General features: G+C 43.4%; 4 protein-coding genes across 6 annotated transcripts; 2 read left to right on the top strand and 2 right to left on the bottom strand.

The window, feature by feature from the left end:
• The first annotated feature begins 289 nt into the window (after positions 1–289).
• Positions 290–579, top strand: LOC123429709 (protein EGG APPARATUS-1-like). Its single transcript, XM_045113719.1, has one exon. The coding sequence runs from the start codon at positions 312–314 to the stop codon at positions 534–536; it is 225 nt and encodes a 74-aa protein (XP_044969654.1). The 5' UTR covers positions 290–311; the 3' UTR covers positions 537–579.
• Positions 580–746: 167 nt separating this feature from the next.
• On the bottom strand, positions 747–1,980 carry LOC123429708 (flavonol 3-sulfotransferase-like). Its single transcript, XM_045113718.1, has one exon. The coding sequence runs from the start codon at positions 1,894–1,896 to the stop codon at positions 877–879; it is 1,020 nt and encodes a 339-aa protein (XP_044969653.1). The 5' UTR covers positions 1,897–1,980; the 3' UTR covers positions 747–876.
• Positions 1,981–12,456: 10,476 nt separating this feature from the next.
• Positions 12,457–13,881, bottom strand: LOC123429707 (flavonol 3-sulfotransferase-like). The gene has a single exon (XM_045113716.1). The coding sequence runs from the start codon at positions 13,769–13,771 to the stop codon at positions 12,632–12,634; it is 1,140 nt and encodes a 379-aa protein (XP_044969651.1). The 5' UTR covers positions 13,772–13,881; the 3' UTR covers positions 12,457–12,631.
• A 2,617-nt stretch (positions 13,882–16,498) lies between these two features.
• LOC123425373 (uncharacterized ATP-dependent helicase YprA-like) lies at positions 16,499–24,917 on the top strand. Of its 3 annotated transcripts, none has more exons than XM_045109064.1 (23): positions 16,499–16,771; positions 16,901–17,362; positions 17,549–17,617; positions 17,692–17,814; positions 17,900–18,049; positions 18,128–18,259; positions 18,346–18,425; positions 18,758–18,852; positions 19,058–19,125; positions 19,439–19,581; positions 20,311–20,418; positions 20,532–20,607; positions 21,656–21,792; positions 21,870–22,029; positions 22,132–22,311; positions 22,396–22,512; positions 22,752–22,907; positions 23,376–23,540; positions 23,629–23,741; positions 24,001–24,124; positions 24,203–24,298; positions 24,390–24,452; positions 24,557–24,917. In XM_045109064.1, exons 1-23 carry the CDS (start codon positions 16,613–16,615, stop codon positions 24,614–24,616), a joined length of 3,036 nt encoding a protein of 1,011 aa, XP_044964999.1. In that variant the 5' UTR covers positions 16,499–16,612; the 3' UTR covers positions 24,617–24,917. The 3 variants fall into 3 exon arrangements, with proteins under 3 accessions (XP_044964999.1, XP_044964998.1, XP_044965000.1); XM_045109063.1 differs by having other exon boundaries at positions 20,532–20,664; XM_045109065.1 differs by lacking the exon at positions 20,532–20,607 and having other exon boundaries at positions 21,661–21,792.
• The last annotated feature ends 235 nt before the right edge of the window (positions 24,918–25,152 follow it).

The following is a 25,152-nucleotide window of genomic DNA, read 5'->3' as shown; positions in this document are numbered from 1 at the left end:
GACCTAAGGTCGGGATTGACCGGGATCAGTGAGGTTAGGGCATGAATTCCAGGGATTGATAGTTCAAGGTTTAATTCACACTAATCCTATAATTTTAAGGTTTAAAATAGACATTAAGTCGCCTCGTACTCTGCAGGCCACCGCGTCTTTTCGCCTTCCCAGCTCAAGCTCTTCCTCTACCAAAAATGCAGCAAATGCACCGCCGCGGCAGCACAATATATAGGTTCCTTGAGCTCTGTCCCCATCTCACCAGCCATTTCTCACCCTTCCTTTTGCCATACACCAAACATAAAGCTTGGAACGGGCGACTGATGGCGGTTCCGGCGGGCTTCATCTTCGGGGCAGCCGCGGCCGCGGTGATCGCCGTGGGCGCGTACATGTTCTTCTGGCCGGCGTCGGCCGTGGTCATGATGAAAGCACCTGGATCCGGCGGCCTGCTGATATCCCGCTTGGCGTTCGAGGCCAACCCGCAGCGCTACTACCACCTCCTCCGCACCGCCGGCGCCGCGGTGGCCGCCGCTGCTTTCGCTCCGTGAGCGGGGTGACCGCCCGCCTTCCTAAGCTGCTGCACCGAGATCTTCAGCGTACCACCATCCCGATTCCCGTGGAGCATACCAGTATAGCTGTCCATTGCATCAGTCGTGCTCTATGCATTTCGTCAGAAACATAAACGTGTCACTTATCGTCAGACATCAGAATGTTGCATTTGATAATCATAATTATTTATTCGATAATGTTGGTAGTGATTATGCCAAGCACAGCATCTCTTATTCTTAATCAAACAGGCACCAGCAGCCAAGCATACAGTACAAGCGAATCACGCATGCTGATCGCCTCACTTGATTTACCCACGCGCACGCACGCGACATGTCCCGATCACGGAGCCGCGAGGAGCCCCGTGCCGCGAAACTTGTCACGAACAACCTCATCCAGCCGGGTCGCCATCTCCGGCGTCATGTGGTTCACCCAGTCTCCGGCGACCCCTTTCCTGAAGAAGGCGTCGCGGGGCATGGCGTGGTACGCCCCCGACGAGCCCTTCTTGTTCACCTCCAGGCCCTTCATCTTCTCGAAGCTGCACAGCTCCACCACGGCCTCCACGGCTCCGGCGCCCTCCTCGGCGGACGAGAACGGCCGGCCCATGAACTCCGCCAGCCTCCTCACGTGCTTGCCCGTGTCCAGCAGCAGGTCCTCGTACTTGAGGAAGAGCACCCTGTCTGGCCGCGCGACGCTCGCGTGCCAATAGGTGAGCACGTGGTCCCAGATCGGGCCGACGGCCACGGCGCCGTCGCAGACGTGCTCGAACAGCTCGGCGAACGGGAGGTCGGGCTGCCGGCGCCGGAGGAAGTGCCACAGGGAGACGACCATGTCCTTGGGGTCCCTGCAGACGTACGCCACCTTGCAGCCGGCGACGGCGGCGCCGGTGACCGACTCGGGGAGCAGGGTGTACGGCATGTGCGTGTTCATGAGGCGCGGCGACGGGAGCTTCTCGAGCTTGGCCTCCTGCCCGTCGGCGAAGATCTCGTCCAGGAACGGGATGCAGTCGTGCGGGTTGAGGCGGAGGAGCGGGTGCTGCGCCGGCGCCGGGTACGCGTCGCGCGTCATGGTGGCGAAGGCCAGCGCCTTGAGCCACGTGGTGCCGCACTTGGGGTAGCTGGCGAGGATCACGTCGTCGGGGCGTGGGGTGAAGCGGCGCTGGAAGACGACTGTGCCCGCGACCCAGTGGTCGGGAAGCCAGAACCCCTGGTACAGCCGCAGCTCCAGGCCGGCCTGATGCTTGCGCGGCAGCGCTGCGACGAGGTCCCCGAACTCCTCTTTGGCTGGGCGCTTCGGCACCGTGCCGTCGTCGACGTCCGTGAACGGAACAGGGCCGCAAGTGTTGGCGGCCATGGCGGCCATGGGAGCGAGTGTCCCGCACACGGCGTCGCGAGCAGAACAGTGTACTGTGCTAAGTGAGAGCAGGCTGTCAGTTCCACTCGTTTGGGGGAGAATATATGTAGTAGAACGTTGGGCATGTGCACTTTGTTTAGTGATGATAACGATGGATCAAATTTTGACTTTGAATGTCGAAAGCGAAATGGTACTTTGCCGTGTCCGCCAAGGAGCAGAGCCTAACCTGGTCATGCTTTAGGTAAATTTCAGGTCCAATAATTTTTTTAACGCATCACTGTAGCACTTTTACAACGCAGGGACCGGAGCATCTCCAACAAACACGCTAGCGCGGCGTCGAATCCAGCCCAGTCCAGTGGCCCCGCCTGCAGCAGCCCAGAGTTTGCTGCGTCCGCAAGCCCGCATACCAAATATTGTGGACGGGATAGCGTTTTTCAACGCGTGTCCAAAAAAAATTTGCGCGCATAATTTTACAACCTTTGTTGGAACTATCAAGCGTCCAAAAAACGAATCTCTTAGCGCGCAGAATATTTTTCGAGCGGCTGTTGGAGATGCTCTTAGTTCAAACAGGGATTATGCATAGTCGCACTCTTGTACTCCTTTCATATTTAAATATAAGTTTTTAAAAAAAAATCACTATAAAATACATACGGTGCAGAATAAGTGAATCTGTACTCTAAAATATGTCTATATATATTTGCATGTAGTCCATAACAAAATACATGTTATAAGTACACTCGTCACATCTCGATAGAAATAGAAATGCATCTCGTCGTTTCGCAAGAATGGATATCGTTACAAGTACATGTACTGAAAATATGAGTATAAGGAGTTGGCTTACACTCGTCATAAGCTACATCAGAGTCACATTAATACAAGAACATAATCATTCATCGTGAAGAAGAGCAGGGTCCGTCTACAGACGTAAACAAACGATAAAAGAACGATGTCCATCCTTGCTATCCCAGGTTGTCGGTCTGGAACCCATCCTAAATCGATAAAGAACAAGAAGAAAAAACTCCAAATAGCAGAATCAGTGTGCTCACGTCAAAGTAACTCTTTACCTGTACTTGCAACTGGTGTGATTGTATATTTTATTTATGGTGTTTTCCTACGGTGCCCTCCGTGTCGCGCAAACGTGAGGGGCCCCGCTGTTGGATGTTGCAATATGTTCATGGTTTGCTTATTTTCGGTGTCGCGGGGGTGACCGCAGCCTAAACGCGGATAAGTAGGTTATGGCGTATGGGAGTAAAGAGGACTTGATACTTAATGTTATGGTTGGGTTTCACGACCTTAATGATCTTTAGTAGTTGCGGATGCTTTCTAGAGTTCCAATCATAAGTGCATATGATCCAAGCACAAAAAATATGTTAGCTCATGCCTCTCCCTCATATAAAGTTGCAAGAATGATTACCGGAACTTGTTATCGATTGCCTGGGGACAAATGTCTTTTTTGTTGACAAAAGCTATCCACTTTTATTACCTTGCAATTTATTCGTAGTTTTATTCTCGCAAAGTACTCGTAGTTTTATTCTTGCAAAATAGTTTCATACTTGTTTTAGGTAAAGCAAACGTCAAGCATGCATAGAGTTGTATCGGCAGTCTATAGAACTCGAGGGAATATTTGTTCTGCCTTTAGCTCCTCGTTGGGTTCGACACTCTTATTTATTAAAGAAGTCTACAAACGATCCACTATACTTGTGGGTTATCAAGACCTTTTTCTATCGTCGTTGCCGGGGAGCAATAGCATGGGGTGAATATTCTCGAGTGTGCTTGTTTGCTTTATCACTAAGTAGTTTTTATTTCTCGTTCTAAGTTGTTCTCTATCTTTAGTTATGGATATGGAACACGAAACACCAAAAAAATTAGTGGTACTTGCTACTCATGGAGATGGGAAGCCTCCTAAAACCTTCGATGCTCGTTATGTGAAAAATATTATGCACTACTTTGATAATCCTAAGAAACACCCATTCAACATGATAATGGGAGACACGTTGGAAATACTTGAGGGATTATCGCTTTGACACAAAAAGGGAAATTGTTATGCGATCAAATTGATATGTTGCATTGGTATGCTTGGAATTTATGCCGTAGATATGATTTTACTTGTTGCTCTAGGATGGATTCTCCACACCTTCCCTTTTCATGCAAATTTAATTATAATGAAACCTTGGCTTCTTATGCTAATGGTATATATGATTACTATGATGTGGAACGAATAGAAGAATTTGTTTCTTTTATGGGTGCTTATGAAATTAAATCTTTGTTTGAAAAGTTTGAAGATTTTGATGATTCAGTTTATAGACCTAAAATTTTTGCTATCCTTAAATATTTCTATGATAATTATAAATATAATTTTGATATTGATGCATTTATTGAGAAAGTCTCCGCTGTCCAAGAAGAGACTAATATTTTGCAGGAGTCTATGAAAGAAGGAATTGATGAAACTGTGAGCTCATTGGATGAAAAAATGATGAGGAGAGCGAAGAACAAAAGGAGGAAGAGCGGATTGATCACCCGTGCCCACCTTCTAATGAGAGTAACTCTTCAACTCATACATTGTTTAACGTCCCTTCGTTCTTACCGAAGGATGAATGCTATGATAATTGCTATGATCCCGTTGATTCGTTTGAAATATCTCTTTTTGATGATGCTTGCTATGCTTGTGGCCAAGATGCCAATATGAATTATGCTATTGGAGATGAACTTGTTATTGTTCCTTATATTAAGAATGAAATTGTTGCAATTGCACCCACACATCATAGTCCTATTATATTTTTGAATTCTCCAAACTACACTATATCAGATAAGTTTGCACTTGTTAAGGATTATATTGATGGATTGCCTTTTACCACTACACATGATGATTTTGATGAATATAATGTTGGGTACCGTAGCATAAATTCAAAAAAATTCCTACGCATGTTCAGATCTTCCTATGGAGAGACCAGCAACGAGAGAGGGGTAAGAGCATCTTCGTACCTTTGAAGATCGCTAAGCGGAAGTGTTGCTAGAACGCGGTTGATGGAGTCGTACTCGCAGCGATTCCGATCTAGTGCCGAACAACGGCACCTCCGCGTTCAACACACGTGCAGCCCGGTGACGTCTCCCACACCTTGATCCAGCAAGGAGGAGGGAGAGGTTGGGGAAGAAGACCAGCAACACGACGGCGTGGTGTTGGTGGAGAGACGAGGTCTCCCGGCAGGGCTTCGCCAAGCGCCGGCAGAGAGGAGGAGGAAGAAGTGCAGGGCTGCGCCGAGGGAGAGGGAAAACCGTGTCCTCCAAAGGCCAAAAGTGCCCACTATATATAGGGGAAGGGGAGAGGGGGTGCCACCCCTAGGGTTCCCACCCTAGGGGGTGCGGCAGCCCTCCCAGATGGGGGGGAGTGGCGGCCAGGGCAAGGAGGAGGGGTGGCGCACCCATCTGGTGGGCCTAAGGCCCACCTTAGTTAGGGTTCCCCCCCTTCCCCTTTTTTCTGGTGCACATGGGCTGGGTGGGGGCGCACCAGCCCACTTAGGGGCTGGTTCCCTTCCCCACTTAGCCCATCTAGCCTCCCGGGGTCGTCACCCCCTTTCGGTGGTCCCCCGGGACCACCTCCGGTGGTCCCGGTGGTCCCGGTACGTTACCGGTGATGCCCGAAACACTTCCGGTGTCCGAAACCATCCGTCCTATATATCAATCTTTACCTCCGGACCATTCCGGAGCTCCTCGTGACGTCCGGGATCTCATCCGGGACTCCGAACAACTTTCGGTAATCTCGTATAACAATTCCCTATAACCCTAGCGTCATCGAACCTTAAGTGTGTAGACCCTACGGGTTCGGGAGACAGGCAGACATGACCGAGACACCTCTCTGGCCAATAACCATCAGCGGGGTCTGGATACCCATGGTGGCTCCCACTAGCTCCACGATGATCTCATCGGATGAACCACGATGTCAAGGATTCAATCAATCCCGTATACGATTCCCTTTGTCTGTCGGTATAGAACTTGCCCGAGATTCGATCGTCGGTATACCTATACCTCGTTTAATCTCGTTACCGGTAAGTCTCTTTACTCATTCCGTAGCACATCATCGTGTGACTAACTCCTTAGTCACATTGAGCTCATGATTATGTTCTACCGAGTGGGCCCAGAGATACCTCTCCGTCACACGGAGTGACAAATCCCGATCTCGATTCGTGCCAACCCAACAGACACTTTCGGAGGTACCCGTAGTGCACCTTTATAGTCACCCAGTTACGTTGTGACGTTTGATACACCCAAAGCACTCCTACGGTATCTGGGAGTTGCACAATCTCACGGTCGAAGGAAAATATACTTGACATTAGAAAAGCATTAGCATACGAACAATACGATCTAGTGCTAGGCTTAGGATTGGGTCTTGTCCACCACATCATTCTCCCAATGATGTGATCCCGTTATCAATGACATCCAATGTCCATGATCAGGAAACCATGATCATCTATTGACTAACGAGCTAGCCAACTAGAGGCTTGCTAGGGACACATTGTGATCTATTCATTCACACATGTATTACCGTTTCCTGTTAATACAATTATAGCATGAACGATAGACGATTATCATGAACAAGGAAATATGATAACAACCATTTTATTATTGCCTCTAGGGCATATTTCCAACATATAATATACATGTGCTTGCTGCTCCTACTTGCAGTTATGTTGAGCGAGGAACTACATCTCTGCCTCTCTATGTTTCCAACACGATAAAATTGCAAGAAACTGCTTATGCTATGTATTGGATTTTACTTGATGCGCATGAATTGTTCTTGTATGACATGCCGATGCATAGGAAGAGAGTTAGACTTCATCATTGCTTGATATATGTTGCTTTGTGCTCACTACTAAATGCCAAATCATTGCTAATTAAAATTGGCTTTGATATACCTTGGGATCCGGGTGGATCCATTACTTGAGCACTTTATGCCTAGCTTAATGGCTTCAAAGAAAGCGCTGCTAGGGAGACAACCCAGAAGTTTTAGATAGTCATTTAATTCTGTTGAGTGATTTTATAAAGTTTAAAAACAAAAAATATATAGAGGGGAACTTAAAACTTCACAAAAATAGAAGCGATTGAAAGGTGATGCATTGGTGAAGTGAGGGTCGACCTTGAACACTTGTGTTCATGCTCATGGAAACAATGTTGATTTTTTCATGAATATTATCACAAAAATAATTATACCCTTGTACAAGTCCATTGTGTTATAAAAATAATTTGCCAAGATTTGCCTTTAGGATGGATAGATTGCTTGTTGGTATGTGCGGTGCAGAAACAGAAACTTCGGCTGTAGCGCGTGAATTGTCATTTTCTACTGGAACGTAAAAAGGTTCTAAAACTTTTTGCACAGTCTTTCTATACAAATATTTTATTTCTTCCTAATTTTCCATAATTTTTGGAGTACTAGAAGTATGCTAGATGTAAATATTGCTATAGACTGTCCTGTTTAACACATATTCTGTTTTTTGATGCATTGTTTTGCTTGTTTGGATGAAATTATTGATTTTTATCGGTGGTATGAGCCATGAAAAAGTTATATTACAGTATCTAAAATGCAAAAACAAAATATTAATTCATTTGCAACAGTACTTAAAGTAGTGATTTGCTTTATTGTACTAACAGATCTTAGCGAGCTTTCTGTTGAGTTTTGTGTGGATGAAGTGATCAAAGATCGAGGAAGTCTTGATATGAGGAGAAGGAGGAGAGGCCAGAGCTTAAGCTTGGGGATGCCCAAGGCACCCCAAGTAAATATTCAAGGAGACTCAAGCGTCTAAGCTTGGGGATGCCCCAGAAGGCATCCCATCTTTCTTTAACAAGTATCGGTATGTTTTCGTCTTTGCTTCGTTCATGTGATATGTGCAAATCTTGAAGTGTCTTTTGCATTTAGTTTTCACTTTTTCTTTTATGCACCATGCTGGTATGAGATAGTACATGGTTGATTTATAGAATGCTCATTGCACTTCACTTATATCATTTGAGTATGGCTTTATAGAATGCTTCATGTGCCTCACTTATATCATTTGAAGTTTGGATTGCCTGTTTCTCTTGACATAAAAAACCGTTGTTTGTAGAATGCTCCATTGCTTCACTTATACTTATTAGAGTATGATATTTTGTAGAAAGAATTAAACTCTCATGCTTTACTTATATCTATTTAGAGAGTCAACAGGAATTGGTCATTTGCATGGTTAGTCATAAAATCCTACATAAAACTTATGGATCACTGAATATGATATGTTTGATTCCTTGCAATAGTTTTTGCGATATAGAAATGGAATATGTGGGAGGTACTAGTAAACAGTTGTGGTTAGTAAGAATATTGGTGTTAAGGTTTGTGATTCCCTAAGCATGCATGTATAGCCTCTTGTTATGCCGGGAAGTTGGAGCACAATTTATCCTTGATTGTCTATCTTTGTGTGAAGGTCGGGGGCGCGCGATGGTTAACTCCTACCAACCTACCCCTAGGGGCATGCGTAGTGGTACTTTGCTTCGAGGGCTAATAAACTTTTGCAATAAGTATATGAGTTCTTTATGACTAATGTGAGTCCATGGATTGTACGCACTCTTACCTTTCCGCAATTTGCTAGCCTCTACGGTACCGTGCATTGCCCTTTCTCACCTCAAGACATGGTACAAACCTCCCCGGTGCATCCAAACCCCGTAATATGATACGCTCTATCACACATAAGCCTTATTATATCTTCCTCAAAACAGCCACCATACCTACCTATTATGGCCTTTCCATAGCCATTCCGAGATATATTGCCATGCAATTTCCACCGCCTCCGTTTGACTTGCACTACTGAAATTCATAAATTTGCCGTCTGCTAAAGCGGACGGCAAAGGGTGCAACCACGGACGGCAAAGGCTTTGCCGTCGGTCAGCAGACGGCAAAGTAGACGGTAAAAAAAAATCCGGTGAAGAGGTTCTTTGCCGTCTGCTTTCCCAAAGCGGACGGCAAAGAAACTTTGCCATGAGGGGGCAGACGGCAAATTAACTGGGACGGCCTATATTGCAACGTCCCCGTTAAGTGTTAACGGCAGGCCTCCTCCCTTTGCCGTCTGCCTCCCCCCTTTGCCATGTGGGGGAAGACGGCAAAGAGGGGAGAGAGAGGGGGCAGATTCCCCCCTTTCCCATGAAGGATATAGCTGCCTCATCTAATCAGGAGATGCCTAATTCATCTACTGAACCTATCATTTCGATGGAACACTTTGAAAATATTGTGGAGGAGAAAAATGAAGTTCCTACCAGGAGCAAGAGACAGAGGACTCCAAAGTCCTTTGTTGATGATTTTCTTGTGTATCTCATAGATGACACTCCCAGTTCTATTTCAGAGGCCTATGCGTCTGAAGATGCTGACTACTGGAAGGAAGCAGTCCGTAGTGAGATGGATTCCATCTTGGAAAATGAAACTTGGGACATCACTGATCGTCCTTATGGGTGCAAACCTATAGGATGCAAATGGGTATTCAAGAAGAAGCTTAGGCCTGATGGTACTATCGAAAAGTACAAGGCACGGCTCGTGGCTAAGGGTTATACCCGAAAGGAAGGTGAAGACTTCTTTGATACTTACTCACCCGTGGCTCGACTGACCACTATTCGAGTACTACTTTCACTAGCCGCCTCACATGGTCTTCTCGTTCATCAAATGGATGTTAAGACTGCTTTCCTAAATGGAGAGTTGGATGAGGAAATTTACATGGAACAACCTGATGAGTTTGTAGTAGATGGTCAGGAAGGGAAAGTATGCAAGTTGTTGAAGTCTTTATATGGACTTAAGCAAGCACCCAAGCAGTGGCATGAGAAGTTTGAAAGAACTCTCACAACTGCAGGCTTTGTTGTAAACGAAGCTGATAAATGTGTGTACTATCGCCATGGTGGGGGCGAGGGAGTTATCCTTTGCTTCTATGTTGATGACATACTGATTTTCGGAACAAATCTGAATGTTATTAAAGAGGTCAAGGATTTCCTATCTCACTGTTTTGAGATGAAGGATTTAGGAGTGGCTGATGTCATTCTAAACATAAAGTTGTTGAGAGACGAAGATGGTGGGATTACGTTGCTTCAATCTCACTATGTGGAAAAGATCTTGAGTCGCTTTGGATATAGTGACTGCAAGTCCTCTCCCACACCATATGATGCGAGCGTGCTGCTTCGAAAGAATCGAAGAATTGCTAGAGACCAATTGAAATATTCTCAGATTATTGGCTCGTTTATGTACTTAGCCAGTGCTACAAGACCTAACATCTCTTTTGCTATTAGCAAACTGAGTCGGTTTGTCTCAAAACCAGGAGATGTGCATTGAAAAGCTCTAGAGAGAGTTTTGCGTTATTTGAAAGGCACTGCAAATTATGGAATTTACTATACTGGACACCCAAAGGTGCTTGAAGGGTATAGTGATTCAAACTGGATCTCTGATGCTGATGAGATAAAGGCCACGAGCGGATATGTATTCACTCATGGAGTTGGCGCTGTTTCTTGGAAGTCTTGCAAGCAAACGATCTTAACAAGGTCAACAATGGAAGCAGAACTCACAGCACTAGATACAACTACGATCGAAGCAGATTGGCTTCGCCGGCTCTTGAGCAACTTGCCGGTTGTCGAGAAACCTGTACCGGGTATCCTTATGAACTGCGATAATCAAACTGTGATCACGAAAGTGAGCAGCTCAAAAGATAACATGAAGTCATCAAGACACATTCAGAGAAGGTTAAAATCTGTCAGGAAAATGAGAAACTCCGGAGTTATTGCATTCGATATATCCAAACATCTAAAAATCTGGCATATCCTTTTACTAAGGGTCTATCACATAATGTGATAGAAAATGCATCGAGGGAGATGGGTATGAGACCCACAATTTGAGTTGTTCACAGTGGTGACCTATTCTTTGCGATCGGAGATCCCGTGAATTAGATGTGGAAGACAAGCTGTTGGTCAACTGAGAGGAAAGTATCCTTATCACTAATAATACCACTTCATGAAGATGCAATACTTTCCTAAACTGCATGGCAGGTTGATATACATCTTAATATGTTCTAAGTGGCTTATTAAAGCAGAGATGTTATCCTGTAGAACAACTTTTGAAGAACATACCTATATGAGTCTGATTGTTAATGTCGCAATCTATGAAAGTAGGGTGCTCTCTAGTAAACTCATGAAAGGTCTCGGAGTATGACGCATAAACTCCACCCGCGGGGAAGTCCCATGGTAGCCTAGTATTGATCAAACCTCTGTGTGAAGCTAGATTTGCAGAAAACTTGCAGTTCAAGGCCTAGTCCACTGTTCAAGTTGCTTACTAGTGTAGCATAGAGTTCTAGGTGGAAGTTCAACTTAACAGTCTTCACTGCAGTATCGGTATATAAAACCGTGTTTTGGAACCAAAGTCAAATTTTGTGTGCCTCTCGGATCTGGTGGGGGATTGCTGGAATTTTATCCAAATATGGGCCAGCCCAATATATATGATTTCAGAAAATTCCTAATAAATCCTAGAGGCCCACACAGCCCATTTGTGCAAGGCAAGAGGTGGAAATGTTTAGTCCCATATTGCTAGTTTAGTGGGAGTTGGATCTCCTTATAAGGGAGGATGTTTCCACACATGTATGAGCTTGAGAACAAGAGAGACATACACGCGTGTTCCTCCTCCGCCGCCTCGCCTCGTCACGACGCGCCGCGGGTTGCGGAAATGAGCCGAGCCGAACTAAATTTTTGGCACGCACGACTGGTATACGAAAGGCCACTCGGAGAAGCTGAACGTTTTTGCTAGTGGATATTGAAAGCGAACGCTGCAGTTTCGTCCCTCCTGTCTGTTCGTTTCATATCCCGTCGCTCTCTTCGGCTCCCGTCGCTGGCCTCTCGCCTCCTTCTCCTGCGCCTATAAAAGAGAGGTCGCTCCTCTCCAGAGGAGACGCATCAGAAGTTCCCACTTGCCACCGGTTCCTTTCTCTATGCTGCTGCTACGTTCTTCCCCATCACGTCTTGCGGCGTGCACCGTTCGTCGGGACAGTAGGCCTCCAAAACTCCGTCTCTTCGAGTCCTGTACGGGAGAAGGGCGATAAGGTTTTTGAGGAGCGCTCAGCGCGACTACTGGCTTCCATCACGGACACCGACGATCTCTTTCCGGACGACGACTACTTCCCCGACGTCGACTACCTCTTCGGTAACATGGCCAACAACAACACCAACGCCAACACCAATCCTACTGTTGCTGCAACTCAGTACGTACTCATGTTCTTCTTCTTTCAGTTTCTACCGCAACTTTTTGCTATATTATCACTTCAAGATATGTTTCGTTTCTGCTCATCACTCCATATGATACCTTGTCTATATAGAACGGTGACACATATGTTCTTTTCTAGATCATACGTGCATATATTTTTTGTCATCTCATCTCTATATTGCATGCCTTCTTCCGTCTTTATTATGATGGTTATGTTTATCATAGCTTTTCTTTTAATAAAATCCTATGAAAATTACTCATATTTCCAAACTTGTGCTCTATGCATTTCGTCAGAAACATAAACGTGTCACTTATCGTCAGACATCAGAATGTTGCATTTATAATCATAATTATTTATTCGATAATGTTGGTAGTGATTATGCCAAGCACAGCATCTCTTATTCTTAATCAAACAGGCACCAGCAGCCAAGCATACAGTACAAGCGAATCACGCATGCTGATCGCCTCACTTGATTTACCCACGCGCACGCACGCGACATGTCCCGATCACGGAGCCGCGAGGAGCCCCGTGCCGCGAAACTTGTCACGAACAACCTCATCCAGCCGGGTCGCCATCTCCGGCGTCATGTGGTTCACCCAGTCTCCGGCGACCCCTTTCCTGAAGAAGGCGTCGCGGGGCATGGCGTGGTACGCCCCCGACGAGCCCTTCTTGTTCACCTCCAGGCCCTTCATCTTCTCGAAGCTGCACAGCTCCACCACGGCCTCCACGGCTCCGGCGCTCTCCTCGGCGGACGAGAACGGCCGGCCCATGAACTCCGCCAGCCTCCTCACGTGCTTGCCCGTGTCCAGCAGCAGGTCCTCGTACTTGAGGAAGAGCACCCTGTCTGGCCGCGCGACGCTCGCGTGCCAGTAGGTGAGCACGTGGTCCCAGATCGGGCCGACGGCCACGGCGCCGTCGCAGACGTGCTCGAACAGCTCGGCGAACGGGAGGTCGGGCTGCCGGCGCCGGAGGAAGTGCCACAGGGAGACGACCATGTCCTTGGGGTCCCTACAGACGTACGCCACCTTGCAGCCGGCGACGGCGGCGCCGGTGACCGACTCGGGGAGCAGGGTGTACGGCATGTGCGTGTTCATGAGGCGCGGCGACGGGAGCTTCTCGAGCTTGGCCTCCTGCCCGTCGGCGAAGATCTCGTCCAGGAACGGGATGCAGTCGTGCGGGTTGAGGCGGAGGAGCGGGTGCTGCGCCGGCGCCGGGTACGCGTCGCGCGTCATGGTGGCGAAGGCCAGCGCCTTGAGCCACGTGGTGCCGCACTTGGGGTAGCTGGCGAGGATCACGTCGTCGGGGCGTGGGGCGAAGCGGCGCTGGAAGACGACTGTGCCCGCGACCCAGTTGTCGGGAAGCCAGAACCCCTGGTACAGCCGCAGCTCCAGGCCGGCCTGATGCTTGCGCGGCAGCGCTGCGACGAGGTCCCCGAACTCCTCTTTGGCTGGGCGCTTCGGCACCGTGCCGTCGTCGACGTCCGTGAACGGAACAGGGCCGCAAGTGTAGGTGGCCATGGGAGAGAGTGTCCCGCACACGGCGTCGCGAGCAGAACAGTGTACTGTGCTAAGTGAGAGCAGGCTGTCAGTTCCATTCGTTTGGGGGAGAATATATGTAGAACGTTCGGCACATGTTTCATCGGGCATGTGCCTTTTGTTTAGTGATGATAGCGATGGACCAAATTTTGACTTTGAAGGTCGAAAGCGAAATGGTACCTTGCCGTGCCCGCCAAGGAGCAGAGCCTAACCTCATCATGCTTAGTTTTTCTTCCTGAAACAAACAGGGATTATGCATAGTTGCAGTATTGTACTCCCTCAGTTTTTAAATACTATAATTTTTCTAATAAATATTAGGGTCGCGCTATTCGTCATCCTAAATAAGGAATAATTATTCTCCACCCTCTCTATTTTTACATCAATACACCATAATTTTACGTTTCTGAAATTTTAATCTTATCTCATACGTAAAACGAGACTGTAAAAAAAATACACAGTCACTGTAAATTTTTTATATTTCACGTAAAATTACAAGCATAAAAACATAGTGCAAATTATACATAAAATGTGATTTTTCTGGTCTTATGACCTATATTTTTGTTTTCTTATGTTAATTTTTTCGTAATGAATCAATATAAACGTATCTACTTGCATTTCAAATTTAATTTATTTATAAAATGGTCGTAAAATTACCTCGGGTGAGGAATAATTTAATCTGCATCCTGGGTGACGAATAGAGTTTATATATATTAAAATATTTATAAAAAACTTATATTTAAAAACGGAGGAAGTAGAATACAAGAGTAAGAATGATGAAATACAAATCGACATGTTCGACTAGGATTATAAATACGAGTTTAGCTCAAATAAATAGGAAATTAGGAAATGCAAATTGAAAGAGCTATATTTCGAAATTGAATCCGAGAAAGAAAAAAAGTAAGGTGGGGTCAATATTGTGGGTCCCCTACCGTGTCAGTGGAAAAGTTGTATGTTTTTTCTGGCTTGGCTGAAAACCCTAGTATGTTCTTTCGGGCTCGGTGCCATCGTCATGTTGTGTAGTCACATTTTTTGAGGCGTCGTCGGGTTCAGATACCTATTGGTCATTGCGCGCAACCAAAAAAATCGCAAACGAGCAAATGCTCTCCAAAGACGATTTGGTACCCAGATGCTAGATCTCTTCGAATGTCAGTGTGTCTATGAAAGATATGACATGTACACATACTCCATAGAAAAATCATGTGTTTTTTCTATACCACAACCAAGCAATTACTCTTATAGATTGATGTGTTTTCACCCCCTATAGGATTCCAAATGTCATGGCATCATATTCATGTCTTTTTTTATCTATGTGTTTTCCAAACCTTTAAAATCAACCAGAGAGATCCTTGATGAGACCAGTAATTCAGAAAGAAGAATAAACACCCAAGATTTGTAAAAGCTCATATGAGATTCATTTGCAATTCTAGGGTCACATCATTGTATGTCGGTGTTGGCAGCCCAACAACCTTTTCTAGACTGCCTACAACAAATTCAAAAGGTCCTTCTTCGTGATAATTCATATCCTCCAACATATTGTCAATGTAACGTGAATACTCTTGTGACATGGGTCGACCCATTTTGGGTGGTTTCCTTTCTACGGTGTTTTTTCTGGTGGTTTTGTCAGATTTTTCCTTGGTTTTTGCTTTTTTTCTATGTTTTCATTTTCATTTTTTTCTTATGATTTCCATGGTAAACATTTTTTTAATATGCGATGAACAGTTGTATCATTTCATAATATAGTGTTTATTTTTTTAAATTCAAACATGCCAATATTTGACCAAGTTTACCGAATATTCCATTGTCATCTAAAATAATAAATAAATTTAAAAATACAATTCATGATGAATTCAACGTTACTAGTTTTTTATTATGAAATTTGATATGTTTTTCTCTAATCTTGGTCAAACCTAGATATGTTTGACTTCCAAAAAATGAAATGTGCATTACATTGTGAAATGCAGTATTTTCAAGCATGAAGGTTTTCTCTTCATTTTTATTGATTTTAATAGTATTCATTATGAATTATTCTAAAAACTGAATTTTTTTGGGAACATGGAAAACATGTTTTCATGGGGAATGGGATGGGTTCTTTTTTTCGAGAAAGATCTCAAAACTATATCAACCAAACCAGAGATACAAAGCAATAAAATGACAAACGAACCCCAGGGGAACTGACCACACACGCAATCCAGCACGGGCTAATGGCGCGGCGTCGTTGCCGCCTCATGCCTATGCCCTATGGTGTCCTTAGCTTGCATCATTTGAAAACACAGGAATATGATAAGATCATATGTGTAAAATAGTGGAATGAAAAATACATAAATTTGCATAATTGGATGTTTGATTTGATGGGAATAGGAAAAGCACATGAATCCAGAAAATAAGGTCAAATTAAGACTAGATAATTAACCAGTGGTAAAATTAAGTTTACATCATGTTGCCTTGCCTTTGTTCTTTGTGCATAGAATGTAAAAAAAGGAGGTTTGACTGGATTATAAAATCCTTTATTTTCTCTATGAATTTTAAAATGATTTTTAATATTTATTATGTGATCCATTCTTTTTTGAATAAAATGAATGAACAGTATCATCGTTGGAAAAAAAAATGAGACAAAAGTTTCTTATTTATACGGCTTTTCAATTTGTCTACGAATAAGAAGGCCCCTAGGCTGCAGTTTCATCGCTCCACATCGCATGCCGTTGCCTCTCGCAGGGGCCTGCTCGGCCCACGTTGCAAGTTGTCCTGAAGCCCACAGTTGGGATGTCTGATTGATTCGCCCACCGGCCTGTAACTGCTAGGAGAGGGGGAGACCGACCACAGGGCAACCGCCGCCATCGTCCTCCTCGCGGTGCGCGCCAAAACCTGCCAGCCGGGCACCCGCTCTCCCCTCCACCCCCCTCCCCCCCGTTCCCGCACGAGCAGCTGCGGGCGGCCGGCTTCCGTGGCGCTCCGATGGCGCAGGAGGAGAGGGAGCTCCAGGTCCGAGCCCTCGACGGACGGTCCACCGCCGTATCGCTCGCCGCCGCCGCCTCCGTCCGGGACCTCAAGGCCGCGCTCCGGGGCTCCTTCCCTCCCGCTCAGATCTCAAACAACTTCCACCTCTTCCTCAAGGTGCGCCATCCACTCCACCCTACACCCGCCTCTCTGACCATTCTGGTGAACGACGCTGTCACGCTCGGTGGCATGGCATTGCTGCATTTGCCGCTTTTTCTGATGATGGCATGGTTTCTCATGATGAAGGGTGCTAAACTTCGATTAGAGGCCGATATTGGCAGCCTTGTCATTGGCCATGGTGAATTCATTGTTCTCGTTCCCTTTACACGGAAGTCGGCGCAGAGTTCTTCAGTGGCCATACCAGCCGAAGAGCATACTGCAAATCCACCAATATCACCGGAAGTGGCAACTGGGGCTAATTCAGCCTGGCAGGACATTATGGATGACCTCTCATCAATACCAGATAGCCCAAATGCTGATTTTGCATCGAAAGATTTGTATTCCTCTAGCATCCCGTGTTCCGGGGGCTATGCAGAGGATGGGTCAACAGGTAAAATCCCGGCAACTGGATGTTCAAGGAAAAGGAGAAAACTGTGCAAGGAAAATGGAAATGGATCCTGTGATACACTTGGAGTGGACGGTGCATCGAAGCAGCCTAGCATGAATAAGAAGAGTGGTTTTGTCAAATCTGCTGCATCATCATGCCATGTAGGTTTTCCATTAATTCAGTTTTCTGTTTTGTCTTGTCAAACTTACCTTAGCTTTCACCCCAGTTAGCATAAATCCAGACTGCAGCCTGGTGTTGTTTCCATAAAGAGGAGCCTCAGCCTGTAGGTATATGCTAAGCATTGGTTTGTAGTAGGGCGGTATGTTGACAATGCATTTGGATTGCAGGATAAACACACCTTAGGGCCTGCCAAAATGGTTGAACATCTGAAAAATGGGCTTGGAAAGGAGGGACAGGTTTTCAGTCTGTTTGAATTTAGTAACAATGCAAATAAAACCATAATCTTTATGTTGTTGATTATTTGTTTCAGATTGTACATATTGAAGAGATTCCATGTAGACAGGCATCATATTCTGAACTTCCTCGTGATCTTTCAGAAGTTATGAGGAAAGCACTAGAAAGTATTGGAATATCTAGATTGTATAGCCATCAGGTATAATGGGGCATGTCATCTACCATATTGTCATATATTTTGTTGTTGGGGCTAACTTATGATGTTGGCTTGAACTCAAATGCAGTCTGAAGCTATACAATCTTCCATTTCTGGGAAGCATGTTGTGGTCGCAACTTCAACATCAAGTGGAAAGTCTTTGTGCTACAATATTCCTGTTCTTGAATCTCTCTCTCAAGACTTGATGGCGTGTGCTTTATATATATTTCCGACGAAGGTCTAGGAAGAACCCACTATGTTGTAGGCATGGTTATGTGAAATCTTGTGGGAAACCCACTTGGCTGTTGTATTGCAGGCTTTAGCTCAAGATCAGTTGAGGACTATAGTGGAGATGAAGAAAGCATTTCACACTGATATTAATGTTAGCATCTATGATGGAGATACCCCTAGACAAGATCGTCTCTGGATCAGGGATAATGCCCGACTGGTAAATATGTGTCCCTGTGTCTATGGAGTTATGCTTAACTTTTATTTAGTTTGGTGTGTCTAATCACTCACTCTCCTCACTCTCAGCTAATTACCAACCCAGATATGCTGCACGTGTCAGTCTTGCCATGTCACAGTCAATTCCAAAGGATTTTGTCAAATCTCAGGTGGAACTAAATGATTTACTTAGCTTTGTCAATTATTTTGTTTAAACATCGAGTGTCAGTTCCTGAATGAACTGCAGTAACATTTTCGGGGTTTCAATATAAAGCAGGGGGAGGAGGGGGGGGGGCATGTTAATATACGTCTTGTCTAAAAGAAGGACTGATTCCTGATATCAAATGTCAGGTGTTAGTAGAGGGGAATTTCCTTATCTTATTTTGTTAACAATGAAATTTCATCATGTGGTGTCGTATTTCTTTCCATTTATACTTTCTTATTTAATAAACGTATCATTTATTGTGCATTTGATAATGTGTTTCTGCCATAATCTACTCAGGTATATTGTCATTGATGAAGCTCATTCATATAAAGGAGTATTTGGCTGCCATACTGCACTTATACTTAGAAGATTGAAGCGTATTTGTTCAAATAGTATGTATACTTTGTTGAACCATTCTATATTTGTTAGTCCTCTCAAAAGGCTCCATTGATCTTGCTACAAGAGAACTTTGAAATGCCATTTAGCTTCTCAAAACTTTGTACTTAAGTTTATTAAATTGTGAGATATAACTTAGCAGATATACTTTAGTTTAGGTATTACTGATACAATTCCTAAGCATCTTGGTCTTATATGCAGTTTATGGTTGTCATCCTACATTCATGTTTTGTACAGCTACCTCAGCAAACCCACGTCAGCATGTTATGGTAGGTTATATCTTCTCTTCACTATAGTTTGGAAAATATGTGGTTGTACCTAAAAGAAAATAAACCAGCTCCCGCTAACAATTTTACTGTATGTAAAATTTGCTCCTCCCTGCGGTAGTTTTTTCAGAACATATCAGTTTTGATCAACCTTTTATTATGTAGGAATACATTGATGAGTTGAACAAGACCTTACTGTTTTAGATAATATTATTTTGGGATGGCCATCTTAATTTACTATCTCTGCAGACTTATTCCTATGGACTCTTTTGGGAGTTGCATGCATTTATCTTCAGGCATTCTGTTTCTATCTCAGGAGCTGGCCAAATTGGATAATGTCGAGTTGATTCAGAATGATGGAAGTCCGTGTGGTTCTAAATATTTTGTCTTGTGGAATCCCCCATTACATATGAGAAAAGAGGGAGGCTCACAAGGTAGTACAGTAACTAGACGCTCAAGGTATTCACGCCCTTTTTCTAATTAATTCAATTGTTACTTTTTTGTTAATTGTAATTCTACAGTTCAACTTTGATAACTGTGCGTATTGTTGTCCATCATATATGCATGTTATTTAATTTGTAATGACCCGTATATCATCATTCTTTGGTGTCTAGCATGACATTGCAATTTCCCAGTGTCATTTTTTCACTTGTTTCAAAATGCTAAGGTCCCTAAGCAATCACCTAGTGGAAAAGGAAGTGATCGAGCGATGAAACCCAGGAGGTAGGCTTGGAAGCAGCCATCCTTTGAAGAAATCATTGCTAATAATAACAATTGTATTGCTGGGTAGACTTTTAACAGGATGGCTCAAGAGTTCAAATGTAGTTTTACTTTAACACACCATATTACTTGTGGTCGAAACCTTTGTCAAATGATGCAATCCTAATTGTGACACCATCATTCAAGTCAATATGCTATGATGTTATTGCTTCAAAGTAAGGCATCTTTGCCTTTAATATGGTGCTGTGATTGCTCTACATAAAATTGTGCGACCTGTGAGCTTAAGATACAAAAGATATCAAGTGAAAAAGCTTGAGCCATCATTTAGGATGCATAATTTATTCAATCTTGAATGTATTCATTTTTGTACTGCATGCCAGTTTTTATTTGTTCATATACTCTGCAATTATTTTCTGATAACTTTTTTTCTGAAAAAGAAAACTGAAATATCATATTTTTATTTGTTAGCCCAATAGTAGAGGTTTCTTATCTGTTCTCAGAGATGGTTCAACATGGGCTCCGCTGCATTGCATTCTGTAAAACGAGGAAACTATGTGAGCTTGTTCTGTCTTACACGTAAGAGCACATTTGCCTATCTCTTTTTTACTTTTCGTTTTCTCAGTTTTTTTGCTGAACTTTTTTCTGTGTGTATTTTGATAGTTCTTTAGATAATCTATCTGTTATTGTAGGCGTGAAATTCTTGAGGTGACTGCAAAAGAATTGGTAGATTCTATCTGTGTATATCGTGCTGGCTACATTGCAGAGGTTGTTATTTTTTGCCAAGATCCTATCTGTGTATATCGTGCTGGCTACATTGCAGAGGTTGTTATTTTTTGCCACTTTCGCGTGCGAAAAAATAACCTAAGGCTCTGATACCATGTTAGGAAAGCAACTTATGTTTATTGAAGGCCCAAGGGGCATATATATATTACACAAGACTTGAGGTGCAAGGAAAGTAAACATAGACTAATAAGGACTCCTAGACTAATACTAATAGACTAATAAGGACTCCTAGACTCCTAGACCAATACTAATACTTCCTAACAGTAGCAACTATGTTTGTCCATGAGAGAGTGAAGCCCTTCTTTATGTTTTAATAGAAGCATCTAACCAGGTACAGAAGAGAAGAAACTAATTGAAGCGTATAATTTGTTAGGAAACATTATTACATGAATTCTACATTGCTTCTGGCGCCGCTTGTCCTTGTCTTAGTTTGTTTTCCGTTTGACCTCATCGTCGCGATGATCACTCGCATGTTCGTTGTATGTGCTGGAGTCTGGAGATTCCCTCGAGCATGTCCACCACTTGCAGTGCTCTCCTTCCACCCACGGCTTTTGTGACATCGTCGTCACCGTGATCTTGCCCCTCGAGAGTCTGTGTCGTCTTTGTCTCCAGAATCACATACTGACTACTATGCTTACTTGCCACAAGACTATGCAAGATGACACCTCATGCCCCCCCCCCTGCTGCTCGTCTACCGTTGAAGGTAGAGAGCACCTATTCTACATGCCCTCGTGCATTACTTGTGGCAACGGCTCGGTATCGTTACATTGTCCTCGCACTTCAGCTCGGCCTGGGACACAGCTATGTCTCAGGTCATCAGTGACGCGATCTGCTCTTTGTTGCTCCTAATTATATTTTAGAAAATCTGGGGCACTTGTAATGCAAAAGTTTTCCGAAGCCAAGAGATTGATGATGTTGATTTAACTGTGTAGTCTGTTTGGTTCAGGAATCTGGACCATAAGATAGCAGCCCCTTGACTATATATCCTCGCGTTAATTGTAATATTGTAAAACTCTTAATTTTGAGGCAGGACAGAAGAAAAATTGAGGCTGATCTCTTTGAGGGAAAACTTCGTGGAGTGGCTGCCACAAATGCTCTTGAGCTGGGAATTGATGTTGGACATATTGATGCAACATTGCATCTTGGATTTCCTGGGAGTGTTGCGAGGTAGGTGAAAGAGATCAGTCGAGTAGAGTCTTATATTTCTTTGTGAAGCCCACTAAGATACAGAATTTTAATTGTAGTTTATGGCAGCAAGCCGGAAGATCTGGAAGGAGAGCAAAACAATCATTAGCCATTTATGTTGCCTTTGAGGGTCCTTTAGATCAGTATTTCATGAAATCCCCAGATAAACTATTTGGCAAGCCAATTGAGCATTGCCAAGTTGATTCACATAACCCAAAGGTTCGTAGATCCGTGCTTATTTGAACTAACTATGTTGTTATGTTTAAATACTCGAGTATTTAACTCTTAACTTGGTTTATTGGGATATGAAATTTATTGCAGGTTTTAGGACAGCACATTGCCTGTGCTGCTTATGAACATCCAATATGCCTGCAATATGATGAGAATCATTTTGGTTCTACTTTGGATCGTATAGTGACGACTCTAAAGGACAAAGGTTTTCTGGTGAACAACCCATCTGGACCTTTTTCTTCAACTATGTGGAATTATATTGGACCAGAGGTTCGTTACTTGTTCATTCTCAGTTATATAAAATAACTCCTTTTCTTATTATGTCAGTGCTCAGTAGTATTTGGATTTCTGCAGAAAAATCCTTCACAGACCATTAGCATACGAGCAATTGAGCATGACAAGTACAAAGTGATAGATAAGTTAAATAACAGATTACTCGAAGAGATTGAGGAAAGTAAGGCATTTTTCCAGGTAATATGTTTTAACTGTTCCAAAAGTACGTTATACTTTTATGGCTCTTTAAATATTCCCCACTGCTGGCAAAGCATGTAGATAAATTCATGAATTTATAGTCACTGCACCATAACGTATTTTTAAAAATAATTTATGTATGAAATCTATACTTGAGCCATCGGTGAGAATTGTAGATCTGCCGCTCTGAGTTCTGCCGTTATTGTTTATTATCTCAAGCGCCCTTTTCTCAATTTCAGGTTTACGAGGGTGCTATTTACATGCATCAGGGTGTTAATTACTTAGTTGAGGAGTTTGATTTGTCATCAAGGACAGCTTTCTGCAGGAAAGTTGATGTGAAGTATTACACAAAGACACGAGACTACACTGACATCAATGTCCTTGGAGGAGATTTTGTATGTTCTTGAAAGCACTACAACATTTGATCTTATACATTCTGCTATATGAACGCTACATATTGTTGAGCAATACATGTTTATATCTCTCCTATCTAGATTTTCTAGACCCTAGCTAATTCACTAATTCTGAGGACTATTTACCATCTCCTTCTCCGTTAGACGTCAATGACATCACCATATACTATTCATTGATTTATTTGAACCCAGAGTTTCCTGTCTTGTCCTCATTTTTTTCCTTTTCCTTTTTGGGAGAACCCCATGATTGCTTGATGTAAAACATGAAATAGGATTGTTCCATCTGAGATGCTTGATCATGATTTTGATTCTTCTCAATACCTTTTTTTCATCTAAAAAAGTTAATGTCATTAAGTCCTGAGCTTCCGGTTAAGTGAAATCTTTGTGATTTGTTAGTATACTGATATTTTGTTCTCAATGGTTAATTGACTCTTGTAAAAAATCTTGAAGGCTTATCTCCCGGCATGCAAAACCAACCATTTGAAGACAACTGCGCAAGCAAATAGTTGCAAGGTGTCAACCAAATGGTTTGGCTTTCATCGGATATGCAAATCGAGCAGTAAAATATTAGACACAGTTGAACTTAGACTACCTCCATACTCCTATGATTCCGAGGTCCGTGACTCAATCATAAATCTTAGCAACATTATGATGCATTTCTCATGATTCTTACATTTGTATTTTTTATATGATGCCACAATAGGCTGTTTGGATACGGATTCCACAGTCAACAAAAATAGCCGTGGAGGAAAGGAAACTAGAGTTTCGAGGTGGTTCACATGCTGCTTCACACGCACTGTTGAATATATTGCCTCTGTAAGTTCTCATTTACTGCTGTTATGATAATTGATACAAAATTTGGTTTGTGGTAGACACTAGTAAATTTTGAAGCACAATTGTTTGGCACTGGTCTTAAAGAAGAATACTGCAGTTTTTATTTCATTATAATTTGACAACCACTTGTTGTTTAACTGTTAATTCTATTTTTGCATTGAATTCTGTCGTAATTTTATTGCATCCTTTACCTTTAGTAATTTAGCTCTTTTAACTGGGCTTGTTTGTGCGATTTGCGCAGGCATATGATGTGCAGTGCTTCTGATCTAGGAACTGAATGCGTAAATCCTCATGCAACCCGTGGTATGCCTGAAAGAATTCTTTTATACGATAAACACCCAGGTGGTATCGGCCTGGCAACACAGGTAATTACAGATATTCGGCTATCCAGGCTACCTGAATGATCTTGGTGTAAACCGCAGTTTGTCTGTTCAATCATGCAGGTTAAAAAGCTTTTTGGGGAACTTCTGATTGCTGCTTTAGAGCTTGTTTCGACATGCAGTTGTGCAAGTGTTTCTGGCTGTCCGAATTGTATCCAGGTAAGTTTGGATGTTGTAGTGAGCTCGCCATTGAGACAAAAAACGTATGTTAGCGTCTTAGAGCTGATAGGTTTCTTTTTATTCTTTTCAGTCATTGACATGTAGCGAATATAATGGGGTTTTGGACAAGGAGGCGGCGATTTTGATCCTAAAGGTTTAATGATTTGTGCATGCTACATTTACCCAACCAGCCTCTATCCTGCTGCATTTATTTCCACATAAAACTTTCCTGCTCTGAGAGATGCGTTGCGTGTTCAGGGAGTGATTGAGCATGAGAGATCGTATTTTGAGGCGGAAGAAGCTTCTGACCGAAGCTGACGTGCGAGCAAGATGCAAAATGTGTGTTGGTGATGCATTAACTAGACACTGTTTCCAGGCCTTCTCCATTCAGAACAGTTAAACAAGCATATGGTTACCAATTCAGAGAAATTCATTGCATGAGCACGTTGTATTCACAGGATTGAGATCCTTGTACATCGTCTCTGATTCATGTGTGCATGGGATTTGCTGGCATTTAGGAACTAGCTCCATGGTCTTTTTGCCAGTGCATGAGGGTTTGTCGGCCTGTTTAGTGTTCTACTCCCTTTGTTTCTAAATATAAGTCTTTTTAAAGATTTCACATGGGCTACATACGGATGTATTTAGACGTAATTTAAAATGTAGATTCATTCATTTTCTTTCGTATGTAAACTCCTAGTAAAATCTCTTAAAAGACTTATATTTAGGAATGAAGGGAGTACGTGGTTTGTGTTTCGGCTGCCATGCCAAGGGCCCGTCGGGGTTTGTATGGCACTTTGGCGCTAATTTTTTTAAAATATTATCTTTTTTCAAATCTTTTTGAAAAATATTGTGTC

Source organism: Hordeum vulgare, chromosome 2H (assembly GCF_904849725.1).
Source record: "Hordeum vulgare subsp. vulgare chromosome 2H, MorexV3_pseudomolecules_assembly, whole genome shotgun sequence".
NCBI lineage: Eukaryota > Viridiplantae > Streptophyta > Magnoliopsida > Poales > Poaceae > Hordeum > Hordeum vulgare.
The sequence above is the reverse complement of the archived record's forward strand: the minus strand, read 5'-3'. Positions and strand labels throughout refer to the sequence as shown.